The sequence below is a fragment of the Haemorhous mexicanus genome, chromosome 13 (genome assembly GCF_027477595.1).
Source record: "Haemorhous mexicanus isolate bHaeMex1 chromosome 13, bHaeMex1.pri, whole genome shotgun sequence".
NCBI classification, from domain to species: domain Eukaryota; kingdom Metazoa; phylum Chordata; class Aves; order Passeriformes; family Fringillidae; genus Haemorhous; species Haemorhous mexicanus.
In genome coordinates, this window is record NC_082353.1 from 16,123,386 (window position 1) to 16,137,119 (window position 13,734).

At 45.7% G+C, this 13,734-nt stretch overlaps 1 protein-coding gene across 3 annotated transcripts in view; it reads left to right on the top strand.

Moving 5' to 3' along the window:
- The window catches only part of SV2B (synaptic vesicle glycoprotein 2B), a 63,548-nt gene extending 57,554 nt beyond the window's left edge, over nucleotides 1–5,994 (top strand). For all 3 annotated transcript variants that reach the window (XM_059858574.1, XM_059858577.1, XM_059858575.1), the window contains exon 13: nucleotides 952–5,994. In XM_059858574.1, coding sequence (XP_059714557.1) covers nucleotides 952–1,135 — 184 coding nt within the window. In that variant the 3' untranslated portion in view covers nucleotides 1,136–5,994. The remainder of the gene's footprint in view (nucleotides 1–951) is intronic.
- The last annotated feature ends 7,740 nt before the right edge of the window (nucleotides 5,995–13,734 follow it).

Consider the following 13,734-nt stretch of genomic DNA (forward strand, 5'->3'; position numbering starts at 1 on the left):
GAGACATGTAGGTGGGGGAGCTGTGTATTTTTATTTATTTCACTTTCACCAGTCCTTCAGGGCTGTGTAATCCTGGGTCAGAACAGACATTTGCAAGCAGAGTTCTGCATGCGTGGCAGGTTGAGCACAGGGATCACGTGGACATATGGAAATTATGGGCTGATAAATCAAAGAATCATAGAACCATGATAGCACAGAATGGGTTGGAAGGGACCTTAAAGATCAATGAGTTCTAAACCCATGCCATGGGCAGGAGCACCAAATGAAAGAAGTGCTCTGTCATTTCCATGGATGTGCATGGAGGTCTGGCCTTTCACACGGCATCCCCATCCTCTCATCCTGGCTCATCACTGGGGCAGCCCTCCCCTCCAAAACCTGGAAAAACCATGGACACAGAGTGATTTGGGACATGGGGAAGAGCAGAGGACTTTGGGAAAATGTCCTGCAGATTAGGTCTTTCCTTACATCATTATAAGCTCCTTTTTGCCTTTTTCAGACTGTTGGGGGAAGCCAGAAATGAAGGAGAGGGACTGTACATTGAAAGTAGTGGGCATTTAGCCATTGGGTGAAACAGGATTTAGAGGAGAGCTGTGGTTGCTTCTCTGGTGACAACCCAGTCCAGGCAGCCCTTGGAAGGGCTTTGAGGAGATCTAGAGCAGATTTTGTCCTGCTGTCTTTGGGGAGGGCAGAGGCTGACAGAGTGGGCCACTCTAGAGCTAGAGAGAAGGTGAGATGAAAAGGAGAAATGAGTGCACACAGACATTCTCCTCATTCACACAGACATGCAAAACAGCTGCATCTATTTATCTACTGATTTATTCCACCCAGTTTTACTTGCTGGAACGTAGCCTGGGCAACATAGGAGCATTCACAAAATTACCCATCCAAACCTTGTGTAGTTGTGCCAGAACCTGCCTCCTAACCATTGCATTCTGCTTTTCCTCCCCACAGGGCAACAGCCTTTGGCATCCTCAATGGGCTTTGCAAGTTTGGTGCCATCCTGGGGAACTCCATCTTCTCCTCCTTCGTAGGGATAACCAAGGTGGTTCCCATCCTTCTGGCCTCCTCCGCTCTGGTTGGGGGTGGCCTGCTCGCTCTGCGCCTGCCAGAGACTCGAGAGCAGGTCCTGATGTGAGCAACAGAGGCCGTGGGGGCTTGTGGGGGGGGCAGATGTAGAAGAAGAACAAAAAGGAGCCATGTCTGGAAAACCCAAAACGTTCATTCTGTACTGTGCTGTCGATACCTCAAAGCGAGACGGCAGAGGGGAAGAGCAACAAAGAACAACCCACAGGGATTTAAACAAAACCATCGTTCCTGACCTTGTGACAGCCACGACTGGTGCATGCAGCCCCCACACACCCCTTGCAGAGCTTGGGTTCCACCCTGCCTGTGCTGGGAGCCCCCCCTGTCCCTGTCCATCCCCCTGCAAGGACACCAGAGGCAGCCAGTGACTCTGTGCCCGCGTGGGTGTGACACAGGAGGACAAACCCAACCCTCCTGCCCTGCCCAGCCATCCACGTCAGCTGTGCTCAGACACACAGAGCATCCAGGGAGGGCAGGCAACAAACCTGCTCTAGGTGAGCTCCAGCAATAGGGCTGACACTTTCAGATTTGGCCACGAGCCCCAGCTGTCTTGATTTTGGGATTAACACTCCACCCTGGAAGAGAGAGAGTCCTGATTTCTCCAGGACGTGAGGGTGAGTGCTCAGCTGTCTCAGAAGACTCAGAGCTTCAAAGCCCTTTACTGTCTTCACTTGGGCACAGGGAGTTACTAGACACCTTCTTGCTGTGGAAGAGAAATATCAAAATAATTATATATATATATATATATGTATTTACACCTACTTGCAAAGGTACATACACCCGTTGAAGTGATCAGCTATTAAATTTAGGATTTCTAATTTCTGCACCCTTTAGAGGATTTTAAGAGTGGCACCAAAACCAAATCCCAGTAATTCAGGATTATCAGGAGTCATGAGCAACTTAGTGACTCTTTGTTCTTTACATCCAGATACCAAATATTTAAATGTCTTAGTGGCTGGGAATATATATTTCTATAATGGTTAAGAGGTTTTTTCCTTGCAGCTTTCACAGAGGAGAAATTGATATGATATTGGAGCATTCCACAAACCAAATGTGTACATATTATCCAGTGTAAATAGGGGATTTTTGCCTAATACCTAGACAATGGTAACTGTGAATATACCAGCATTTTAGCCATATTATCTGAAGAATATGATGCTTGATTTTCTAATATACTTGGGTCTCATTGAAACACTGTAAGCACAGTTACTTAAAGCCATTTAACTTGTTACACAGGGAATGCACACAGCAAGCTTTCACGGTACAGAACATTAAATTCCCCATTAAGTGGCACAGTTTAGCTTGATATCCTGTGGAGAACATTTCTGAAATTCGTGTGCCCTTTTTATCATACCAGTTAAGTCCTGTTGCACCTAGAGGCAAAGTGAGTTGTGATTTTGGGGTGTGTTTTCTTGGGAAACCAGAAGGAAAAGCACCCTGTTCAATAACACACCAGTGCTCACAATGGATGAGATAACACTAATTATACCCTTTCAACAAGCTCAGCAACAGACCAGAATGGATCTGAAACCATCACACAGTGCAGCTAATTTGTCAAACCAGGGTATTTTGTGACATAAAAAAGTTCTTTTGTACTTTTGCTGGATCCTCTTCGTTGGTTTTTGTTTGTTTTCCCTTTTTTGGTGATTTTTTTTTTTTAAAGAAAACCAAGCAAGGCTAGGCTGCGATGCTGCAGGAGTGATGTCTCACAGCCCTGCCTTTGGCTGCACAGGCACAGCCCCTTGCACTTGGGCTGGCTGGCACCAGGGCCAGCCCAGGCTGCAGCTGTGGGACTCAGTGTGGTGCTTCTGAAGGACACAGCAGGGCTGGATCACAAGCAGCAAATCCTTGCCAATGAGGCAAAAGCCTCTAATGAGCATCACTTTTGTCATTGTGTCAATCAGGGATAAACACTTATGGATCAGCTAGGCTACAATGGGCTGTTTGAGATTTTTGACTTTTATTCTGAGGTTTATGAAATTGATGAAATCACAAGCTGCTGTAATAACCGAGCTAATTATCCCTCCTTTCTTCATTTTATGGGTAGCTTAGGCTTTTTAAAAAATTATTATTTATTTTATTTGTCTTCAAAACAGCGAGGTTCCTTCTCTAAGGTAGGAGTGAATGTAATTATGTCCTTTGGCAGCAGTTCACAGCTTCTGTTCAGACTCACAGCCTAGAATGTGGGTTTTTTCTCTAAGAATATCTGGTCCTTTGGCATGATGAGAAACAGTTTAAATATGTATTTTAACACAAAAGGTCACCATGACCTTTAGGTTTCATCCATTTTGTTGGGCTGTGCTTGCCAATTACCACATTGCAACTGGACGGAGGGGGAGAAATTTTGTTTCATTTTCTGGACTATTTGTTTGTGCAGCTCCAAGGAGCTAGAACCTATTTGTCTAAATTTTTATTTTGCATAACATTCCTATTTACATGTCACCCAAAGCTCACAGCAAACCTGACTGTTTGTGCTCTCCATTGACATTTTGCAGTGACATTAATGACATAATTTATTTTGCAAAACTTCCCTGTTAATTTCCAGAGAAGGAAGAAACTGAAATCATGAGGAGATAGAAATGGCAAGGTAATATTAGGAAACATTATCCAATATTAGAAACACTTCTTCCTTACAAAATGGCTCTTTCACAGGCTGCTAAACCTTACCCCACAGACCAGCTGGGACAAGGTAAAGAGTAAAGGGATCTCATTGTCAGTGTCACCTGGAAATTCTTTGCACCCTAAAATCCATGGGTCAGTCACTTGAGGGCTGAGGGATATTGCACGTTTTGGGACAAGGCTCTTACCCCTGGGTTGACCAGGGAGCTTGTGACCACCAGGAGAGAGCAAACACACAGCACAGCTGGCATGAGAGCCTGAGATGAAGGACAACAGTGGGCAGAGCAGGAAGAAAGGAAAAGCTGAGGAGAGCTCCCATCACCTGGCTGAGACACACCTAGGGGTGGTCTGCATGGATTGCCATTGTTGTCAGCTGAAAGGCAGAGGGAATGTGTGGGACCCTGCCCAGGCCCTGTGCTGAGCTGGAGATGGCTTGCCCTGGACAGTCCTGCTTCTTCAGGGACATCCAGAGCAGCAGCTCCAGCTCAGGCATTGCATTTGTGACACCTGGGCTGGCATCTCCCACCCAGTTCAGTGGGGACAGGCTTAGTCAGTGTTCCCAAAGTGTTTGTTTGCTGTCCTTGCCGTGGTGTAAATCAGTGTAGGTGTCACACTGCTGCTCTCCAGAGCAAAACAGCAGCTGGGTTCAGACCCCTCTCCATTGGCTGGGGTTTGTTTTGGGCTCAGTTTCAAGCCTTGGCCACCTGCTAAGCTTAGCCTCAGTCACAGATCCTTGAGCCTCGAGTAAGGGAAGATTTCTCCTCAGGCACCTCCTCTGTGGCTCAGCTTCATTTCTGCTGTAAAATGAGCATTGCCCCTGCTGTAGAAGGGCAAACACATCTCCTCCCTCAGTTCCCCTGCCCACATCTGCCATGGTGACTGCCTCTGTCTTGGGTGCACTGGACCATCCACGGAGAAACCTGCTGACCACAGCTCCCCTGATGGTCTCTGCACAGCACCATTTCCACGGATTTGTGAACTTCACTGCAAAGGGACAGAGGACCAGGGCAGGGGACTTGCCTTAAACCCCAAAGATCTCTTCTAGAGGACAGCTGGATCTCCTCATGCACGCGTGGCACAGCAGGACAGCCACTTAGCCAGGGACATTGTGGCATGGGAAAGGTGAGTCTAGGGAGCCCAAGCTGGCCTGCTGTGGCTTTGTGATTTCAGCTCTACAGCACTGTAGTGGGAGGGGTCCACTGCTGAATTTCTGAGCATGCAGACACAGGCTTGTACAGGAACACCAAGCACTGTTGATACTATTATTAAAGACCAGTGGTATTACAATAAGAGTTCTGCCTCCTTGTGTTCCCTGTTGATTTAACAGGTTGTGGTATTGTGATTTATTTACTCCAGTTGTGCAGGACAGCTCCTGTTACTGCCTTTGGCTCTGCTACATCCTAGAGGTGGTGGCTGCAGTGCTGGGTGGGGTGATCCCCTCCTTGCCCATATCAACATCACTCTTTGAAATTCCTTGAAAAGCTGTGGGACTTACCAATGGTGGTGTATGGGATCTTTTGGACTATGAAGGGGGTCAGTCTTGGAAAACCCACAGCCAGTGCCAGAGGTTCTGCACACTGGGAAGTGCTCAGGCATCCTGATGTCCTTCAGTGATGCTGGAGAGGCACTGAGGGATGCTCCCCAAACCTGGGAGTGGTCCAGCCCCAAGGCTGCCTTCACACAAGGGCACAGAGCAGGACTGCATGGAGCTGAGCTTTCTGCAGATTACAGGTCCCTTCCAGGTCCTGCTTTGAGACCTCCAGCAGCAGAGTATTCTCTGATGCTCTTAAGGAGGCCCTAGGTCCTTTTATATTCCCTGCTTATGTCCTTTGACTTTCCAAAGGAGTCACAAAACCTGAGAGGATATTTTTAGCTTTATATAGATTTGAGCCCTATGTATTTTATTTTGCATTAAGTTTCTCCCTCAGTTTCTCACCCTTATACTAGCAAATGCTGCTTTTAGGAAGAATCAAGCCTGGAATCAGTGAAGGAAACAAAATGAAATTAATTTCTTTGCTGTACGTGATGCTAGTGCTGTATAAATGTACACACACTGCAAATCCCACTGTAAATAACACCTGGTGTCGTGCTTTAATGGAAAGTTTCATTTAGATGTTCTGTCAACTCTGTGTGTGAAATAGCCAATTCCAGTCCCTTGGTTCCTTTTCTTCATTTAAAACCTTCTTTTATTTTTTTATTTGATCTGTGTCTGGTCGTCACTGGAAATTGCAGCTGTTCCAATGGATTTGTTTTTGTTCTCTCTGTCACATTAAAAGGCTGGAAGAAAAAGAATGGCTCTTGTAGTGTTTGTGTTTAATGAACATTTTGAGCCTTTTCACAAGGGCTCTACTGGGTAACTTTGTACCCTGACACTGTAGGGACTTTCTTTGATGTTTGCTACTTGTTCATCCTCCTTCTTTCATACAATCCCAACTCAATTAAGTCTGCCTTCTATCACAATCCTTTCACACCATGGACTACCAAACACAGGACACGAGAAAATCTTTACCCTGAGAAATTTTCTGGTAGGAGGAAGCACAAAATATCTTCAAATGCTGTGCAAGACCAAAAAGCTAAACTCTGCTTTGTGACAGGAATGCCTCCCCAAAGAAGCACTGCTTTTGAGGCTTGGCACACCCTTTGACCATAGCACACTCCCTTCTCAGATGCATTTCTAGGCCTGTGAGCTCTTTCTTTCTATTTGCAGCTCTTTGTACACATCTCACTGTCCAGGCCATGCTTCCAGAGCAATGATTCAGGCAGCAGCAACTGCACAGAAAAAGAGCTCATGGCAAAAGCAGTGGAGGCTGGCTGCCAGACTATGGGGCTTATGCAAGAATTTCTTTATGTAAAACATTAAATGCAGTAATCTCACTAGTCCTAAGTCCACTAAAGGGTTTTGATTTGACTCAGCTCTGGCTTGTTGTTAAGAAATTTAAGTGCTGAAAAGCTGTTGGGTAAATTGATTACACATCACATCACTGCAACACGCTAAAGGTAATATTAAAGTGAGAAATAAAGAGCCAGAGAGATTGAAAATGTAATAAAGAAACCCTGACGGTATTTCCATCATCAGGGCACTAAACCAGCATTTTCCCTCAGCTAGGGTTCAGCTGATAGGACCTGTCTGGGCTGGGGTTTCACTGGGTGAATCAGAGCCAGCAGCAGTCTGGGGTTGGTAAGGACTGGTTTCAGGTGGGGATCAGTAAGGGCTGGTTTCAGGTGGGGATCAGTAAGGACTGGGCTCAGGTGGGGATCAGTAAGGACTGGTTTCAGGTGGGGATCAGTAAGGACTGGGCTCAGGTGGGATCAGTAAGGGCTGGGCTCAGGTGGGGATCAGTAAGGGCTGGTTTCAGGTGGGGATCAGTAAGGACTGGTTTCAGGTGGGGATCAGTAAGGACTGGTTTCAGGTGGGGATCAGTAAGGACTGGTTTCGGGTGGGAGCTGCCAGCTGTGAATTTTGCAATGCTCCTGTCCAACTGCAGAGTGCAGAGCAATGGAGTCAACCTTCCCTAAGCCCTTCTGTGTGTTCAGCCTTAGGAAAACGTGCATCAGCAAACACCATCAGAAAGCATTTTCTACAAAGTGAGTTCTTAGATAAAGGTCAGAGATTTGCACTGAAAGCCTTGCAGGTGTTTTTGAGTCGTTCTTACTCCAGGCTAGTTGACATTCTGCATAAGGCTGAAGTCTCAGTAAGTAGAAAAATCCCCTATTTGAATGTTCAGAGAGGGTTGCTTACAAAAACAGTGCATAAAAACCCCTGACTAATTTTAAAGTAGGGCACAGGGAATTTAAAAGCAGGATTACATGACACATCTACCTGAGATCACATAGGATGGACTGGTTGGTAAGAAAACCTTTGCAAATCTGTGCTCCTGCTTTTCCATATTGATGTTCCTGCCCTGACCATCATCATGTGGATTTTCTGGCACAGATTCTCGTTGCTACTAATAAATGACCCAGATTCCCTGGATGTGCAAGTTCATCCAAGCTGTCCCAGAAGGTTACCTGGTGGAGGAAGAAGGCTGGGGATGATGGCATTCCTAGCAGACACAAAATAAATCCAGCAATAAGTCTGAGTGATGCTCCTGAATCGTGAAGTGACTTCATATTAGGAATGTGATTTGAGTCAGGTTCTGGTAAAATGGCAAATCAGTGCTCCTGTATCTCAGATCCTAATTTGGGGACTTCAAAAATAGAGACCAAACTTGGCAATCTGAGTTTACATTTGCTGAAAAGAAAAGGGAAGGGCAAAACTTGGCCAGGTCCTTGTGGATGGGAAATGGAGCCCTTTTTTTCCAGCTTGGGTAAGACATTGCTGGAGACTGAGCACCCTGCCAATGAACACACCCTGGGAGGATTTTGGGGCTGATACTAAGTGAATCTGTCCTTCTCAGACAAGTTGTTTTTTGTGAGCAGGTGATTATAAAACAGAAAAAAAAAATCTATTGAAATATTTTTTCACCATTCTCAGTGAGGTAGGAGAATTAGCTGAAGAACTTTCAGCTAACATGGCCAATGCAAACAATTAGGGGGATTATATACAATTTTTAACAATTTAAGTGTACAGAGTTATTGCTGCACTAACCCACACAGTACTATTTGAAAATAACAAAAGTCAGATTTAAATTTATTGTTCAGCACTTCTTTTTTCACCTGTAAAAATATGTGTGTATACACATACATGCACACATGTATGCACTTATATGGAAAACTAAATTATTGCACTTGACCTTAGTGGTGGTGCCCGAGCTTTTTGGGGGATTGAAAGACCAGGAGATGGCAGCAGTTGCCCACAACATTGACTGGTCTCTGCTCACCAGTAACTGCTGGAGGCTGTGCCCCGGGACCCACATCAGACAGACAAGGTGCTGCAGCAGTGCGATCAGATACAGCTCACAGGGCTCTGATCCTCAGCGAAACCAGGGAGAAGGAGGTAACAAAAAAAAAGCAGAAACTCAAAAGTTTAGGGAACAAACAGCGCTGACTAATGCCAAAGCTTTTGGAATGCAAGTTGTGCAAAGCTGAAGCAAAGCAAATGTAATTATGGGGGAGAAAATAAGGATTTCTGCTTCAGTGGGCTAGTGCAATGGTTTTCAAGCTTTCTCAGCCTCCACATCCTGAGTGTTCTCCAGGGGAGATGTGGATTCCTGGTAGTAATGTGGAGAGACTGCAGTGAGAGGAGAAAAGCTGTGGACTGGGCAGTGCCTTACCTGCAGGGCTCTGAGCAGGGCTCAGTGCCTCCTGGGGCAGCCTGCTGAGATGCTGTAGGGATGGGCTTTGTACACAAGGTCTCCAGCCCAGCTAATCATGGCAAGATGTCACCAACATTGCCTCATAAGTTCCTCCTTCCTTCTCCAGAAGGCAGAACCTTCTGCGGTTAGAATTTGGGCTATTAACAAGAGAATTCTCACCACAGAGTGGTTTGTGAACCCCTCCCATATCCCTGTATGAGGAATGTAAGGCAGGGGACAACACAGGTATTTCTAAGTGCTTTGCTTATCACCTCAAAACAACCTGAGGCCACAAACCCTTGATGCTTTCCCTATATGGATGACTCAGATCAGAATTCTGATCCTGCTGGGAATTAACCACCTAAAATCAACATTGCAGCTGTCCTGCCCCAGCCTCCAGAACCCACAGAGCCCAGCCTGAGGCTTGTGATCCTCTTCAGCAGGGCTTTACCCCAGCCTTAGGAGCTCACTCCCACCCCACCTGGATACAGCTGAGATCCACCATGAATTTTGTGTTGATGTTTTCTCTCTGAGTACCACAAGTTTAGAATTCCCAGCAAAGTTTTTCCTTCACTACAGAAAATAAACAAAAGAGCTGCTAAGTAACTAAAACAGAGCAAGGAAACCAAAGCCAGATCTCAAGTGGCTTCACTCCTTGCTTTTGTTACCCTGGTACAGTAAAGGGACACTCCAGGGAGGATGTGACTTCCCAGGGCTGCAGCCTGTCCAGGAGTGGGGAGCCATGGGCAGCATGAGCAGCAGAGGAGCAGGATCCACTCCTGTCCTGGGGTGTCAGAAGAAGTTGGTAAGATTTCTCCAGAGGGAGCCCTTTCTTAGCCTTGAAATCTTCTGCTTCAGAATGGGAAAAGAATATTGTAGTCAGCCCTTCAAAACACATCTTTGAATGATAAAGTCAGCTCTTTCATCCTTTCTTATTTAGGAGAAGAGCTTTGAAATCTTCCCAGGAACCCTGTTCCTTCCCTTAGACCCCTGAACAACCAACTGCTCTGAAGAAACCAGCCTCGTACTGAGCCCTTAGGCCTATAGATATTTCAGAATAATTATTTACAGCCCTCCTTTGACCCTATCCAATGAGGCCATAAGGAGTTCTGAGCAGCCCTGGCTTGGCACAGCTGTGGGACCCTGCTAAGCTACTTTGTCCCCTTTTGCATCCCACCTGGAAGAGGACAGGAACAGTGTCACCTTTGTGCTGCTCTCTGGGACAGATCTCTTGCTCTGTGTGGGATGACCCCTACTTTAGGGGCTCGAGAGACCTTCTCAGACAGATTTTCTGAGGTTTTCAATGGGTTTGGAGTGCCAGTTGTTATTCCATGTCCTTGCTGACATTTATCTCTGGTGTTGCAGAATGCCCTTCCTCCAGGTCAGTTAAAGCAGCTTTTCCTTGGAAATGCTACACATTTGCTCCCAAATGACCTCTTTCCCTGTCTCCTCAGGTCAAGGTTCAGTAGAAAACTTGTGGGAAGAAAATCTCAGTAAAGAGAAAAAAAAGAGGTGACCCTGGGTGAATGCCACATCAACCACAGAAGAGTTCAAGGCTGAAGTTAAGTGTATCCCTAAATCATGAACATGATTATTGCAACCTTCCAGTGTCCACTGGGGATGAAATATTGCCTTGATAGGCTTTAGAGACAGGATTTCACAAAGAAGAAGAAATCTAGATGGGAAAACTCAGCAGGGGAATGTTAACATCCAACCAACCAAAATGCCCCAAATTCAAGCCCTTTTCTGCCCATTATCTTGTGTTAAACAGGGGTACCTCCCACTAGAGTAGGTTGTTCAAAGCCCCATCCAGCCCTCTCCCAGCACCACACTGGTCAGGGTGCAAAGGCTTCAGCCCAGATCTCTGCTGTGTGTGCAAGTCCCAGGCTCGTGGAGCTGTGGGTGGTAAGTTCTCTGAATGAAAATTAGGGTGGTGGTGAGGCTCACCTGAAAGCTGACAGTTCCTTCTCACTTTAGGAGAAGACTTTCTGACCTAGATCTCTGAGGTGTCTCACAGCGCAGCAAAATCTGGGAAAATTACCTTCTGTCTCCCTTTCTCTCTGGGTTTTCTTTTTTCTCTTCAGGTATGACTTCCTCAAGCACCCTCCCTTGCTTGATGCAGTTGGAATCTGGTGACATGATGCAAATGAAATGCTGATTTTTAAGCAAGATTGTGTACATCCAATATGTTCAGCCACTGTAGTCCTGGGGATTCCCTTACCAGCCACATAATCATTGGGAATGAGTTCCCCCAGTCTGTGAGATGATGGCAGGGAAGGAGTGAGGGCTGAGCTGATCACCAGGCATTGCTCAGCCAGGGCTTTCCCCTACATGACAAGGAATGAGAAAAGGTGAAGTGTTAGTCCCACAGACATGTCCAGTGCAATGACCCTGCTCTCAATGGGCCTCCTGAATAACTGCACAAGGCATTAAAGCCAGTGGGGAGGACAATCTCCATCTTTCTGTTTGCCACTTAGGGATTCTGGTCTAATTTGATGTCTGCCCTTGTGCTGATTGAGGAATAAAGCACTAAAATTTTCTGTCCTGAGCTGCTCAGTGGTGATAGCCCTGAGCTATTAGTTCTTGTGTTCCCCTTTGACTCTGTAGCAAGAATGTGTTGTGTGGCATTACATTTATGAGTAAAGTCCTTGGGTGGTGGCCTGATTAATTTGGTTTCAAAATGGGACATGGAGGATAATGCTGCCTGCTTATTTTATGTCCTTGCTACCTTCTTACTACCAATCTTTGCAAGCACAACTCACAAGTGACTACTTTGTTTTCCTCTGGGCATGATTTAGCTTTATTTATTGACATTGTTGTTATTACTATTCATAAAAGAAATTATCAAGGTAACCTGCCTGGTGGACTTCCAAGCATTTGGTAATGACTTCTGCAAATCATGAAGAAAAATGTACCTTCAAAACTGAAGACATAAGCAAAAGGAGGGCAAGGGGATGATGAGCTTTAAAGAATAGGTGTCCTTTCAAGCCAAAGATTAATTCCAGATTGAAATTATCAGACAGTAAATAACACACCTGAGTCTTCATCAATAGGAAGCAAATTTACCCTGTTGCAAATATACTAACCACTAGCCTAGCAACTCACATTATTAGCTGAGAATAATTATTTTCTCCAAGGAAAGTATAGACCTTCAAAGGAGATAACATCTTAAATCACAGCAAATTTTAATTTAAATTCACAGTGTAGGAATGCACACAATACCCCATCTCTCTTATCCATCCAGGACGGTGTCATTACAGTGTTTTAAAGACAGCCCCAATCATTGGACTAAATACCTGCAGCCTGACACTTTGCAATTTCATTTTCTCCTTGTCAGACTGTGTAATTGATATTTGTACTGGAGGCAACAAAACAGAAAATGTGAAGGTGTTGGTAACTGTGCCATTTCTGTCTCTAAAACTGCTGAGAGGTGTGGAGGGCTGGGTGACAGTGAGGAACCAGTGCCTTTGTCACTGGGCACAAAACCTTTCCCCTGGCCTAAGGCTGCAGCCAGTGCCTATCCCTGAGGTCACTTGTCACAACACCTCGTGTGACTGTTTCTGCTGGAAGCCAAGTCCTGCAAAGAACCAAGTTCATTGATTCCAGGAAGATCCCAGCTTGCTGCAGGACATGACTGGGGATGAGCAGAGTCAGCCCCTGGGAGGTGGCAGGAGATGGAGCTCTCCAGTGCATCTGCAGGGACAGATGGAGGGAGCTGCAATGTTCACTGTGGACTTTGCTGACTGACTTTCATGATTCATGCAGTCTTGAGGACTGACAGCTCCCACATGCAGTCACATCCAGAGATGTGACCAGTTCTGTTCCCCTTGTTCCCAACTCAAGGACGGGTAATGGGACCTGTTTCATGGGCTTTTTGCTGAGAGTGACTTCACCAGGTGAATTACAGTGATTTTTCTGCCTGTGTGGGAGTTTGTTTTCTCCTCCAAATGCCTTGGGTTCAGAAAGAGCACTTCTTCTGCAGAAGATAGCTCAGAAGTGTCAAACTATGATGAGGGCCAGCTAACTGCAAAACTTTCCTCTGAAGAAGGCTCACAGATTCCTGTCTTTCCAGGTGCCACAGCAACCTTTTCATTCATTTCATCACAGCTCTGAGGCTATGTAAATGCCCAAATCTTCTCCACTGATTTCTAATTATGTTCATGTTTTGCTTTCAAGATTGTGCAACACAAAGCACAACAGAGCTGATGGGTTGGGGAGATGTAAATGCCCTGCAGAAGTGACCCTGAGTCTGAAGCCTTTAAAAAACAGGACCTTTGGGTTGAAATTGCTCATCAGGTAAACAAAGCAAAAGAAATCACCATCCCAACACCCTTCAAATGTGAATAATTTCTGGAGAGTATCTTCCGGGTTGATAGATAATTGTATCTGTGCCGCCTCCAAAGCAGCTCAAATCAGCCCAGTGACATTTGTCACAAGTGGAGGCAGTTATTAATAGGCTGCAATACTTATAAAACTTCTTTACAATGCAAATTGCTTCTTACTGCCTTTATCCCAGCTTTGGGGATGTTTTATCCATGTATTCCTGTATTCCTGACTTCTGACTCCTGAGTCGAATCTAAATATCCTTAAAAGAAAGAGGAGTCAAAGCCCAGTTGACTCCAAAGCTTTGGACAGGACCAGGAGTTCTGGAGATGTGTCCAGGGGGGGATGTAGGACACTGGCCCAGCAGGAATAAAAGACTGTGATGCCTCCCTTACGAGTTGAAAGCCTACCAGAATAAATCCCAGAATACAGCCAATTTACTTGCTCAGCACTGGAGCTGCTTGTACCCATCCAC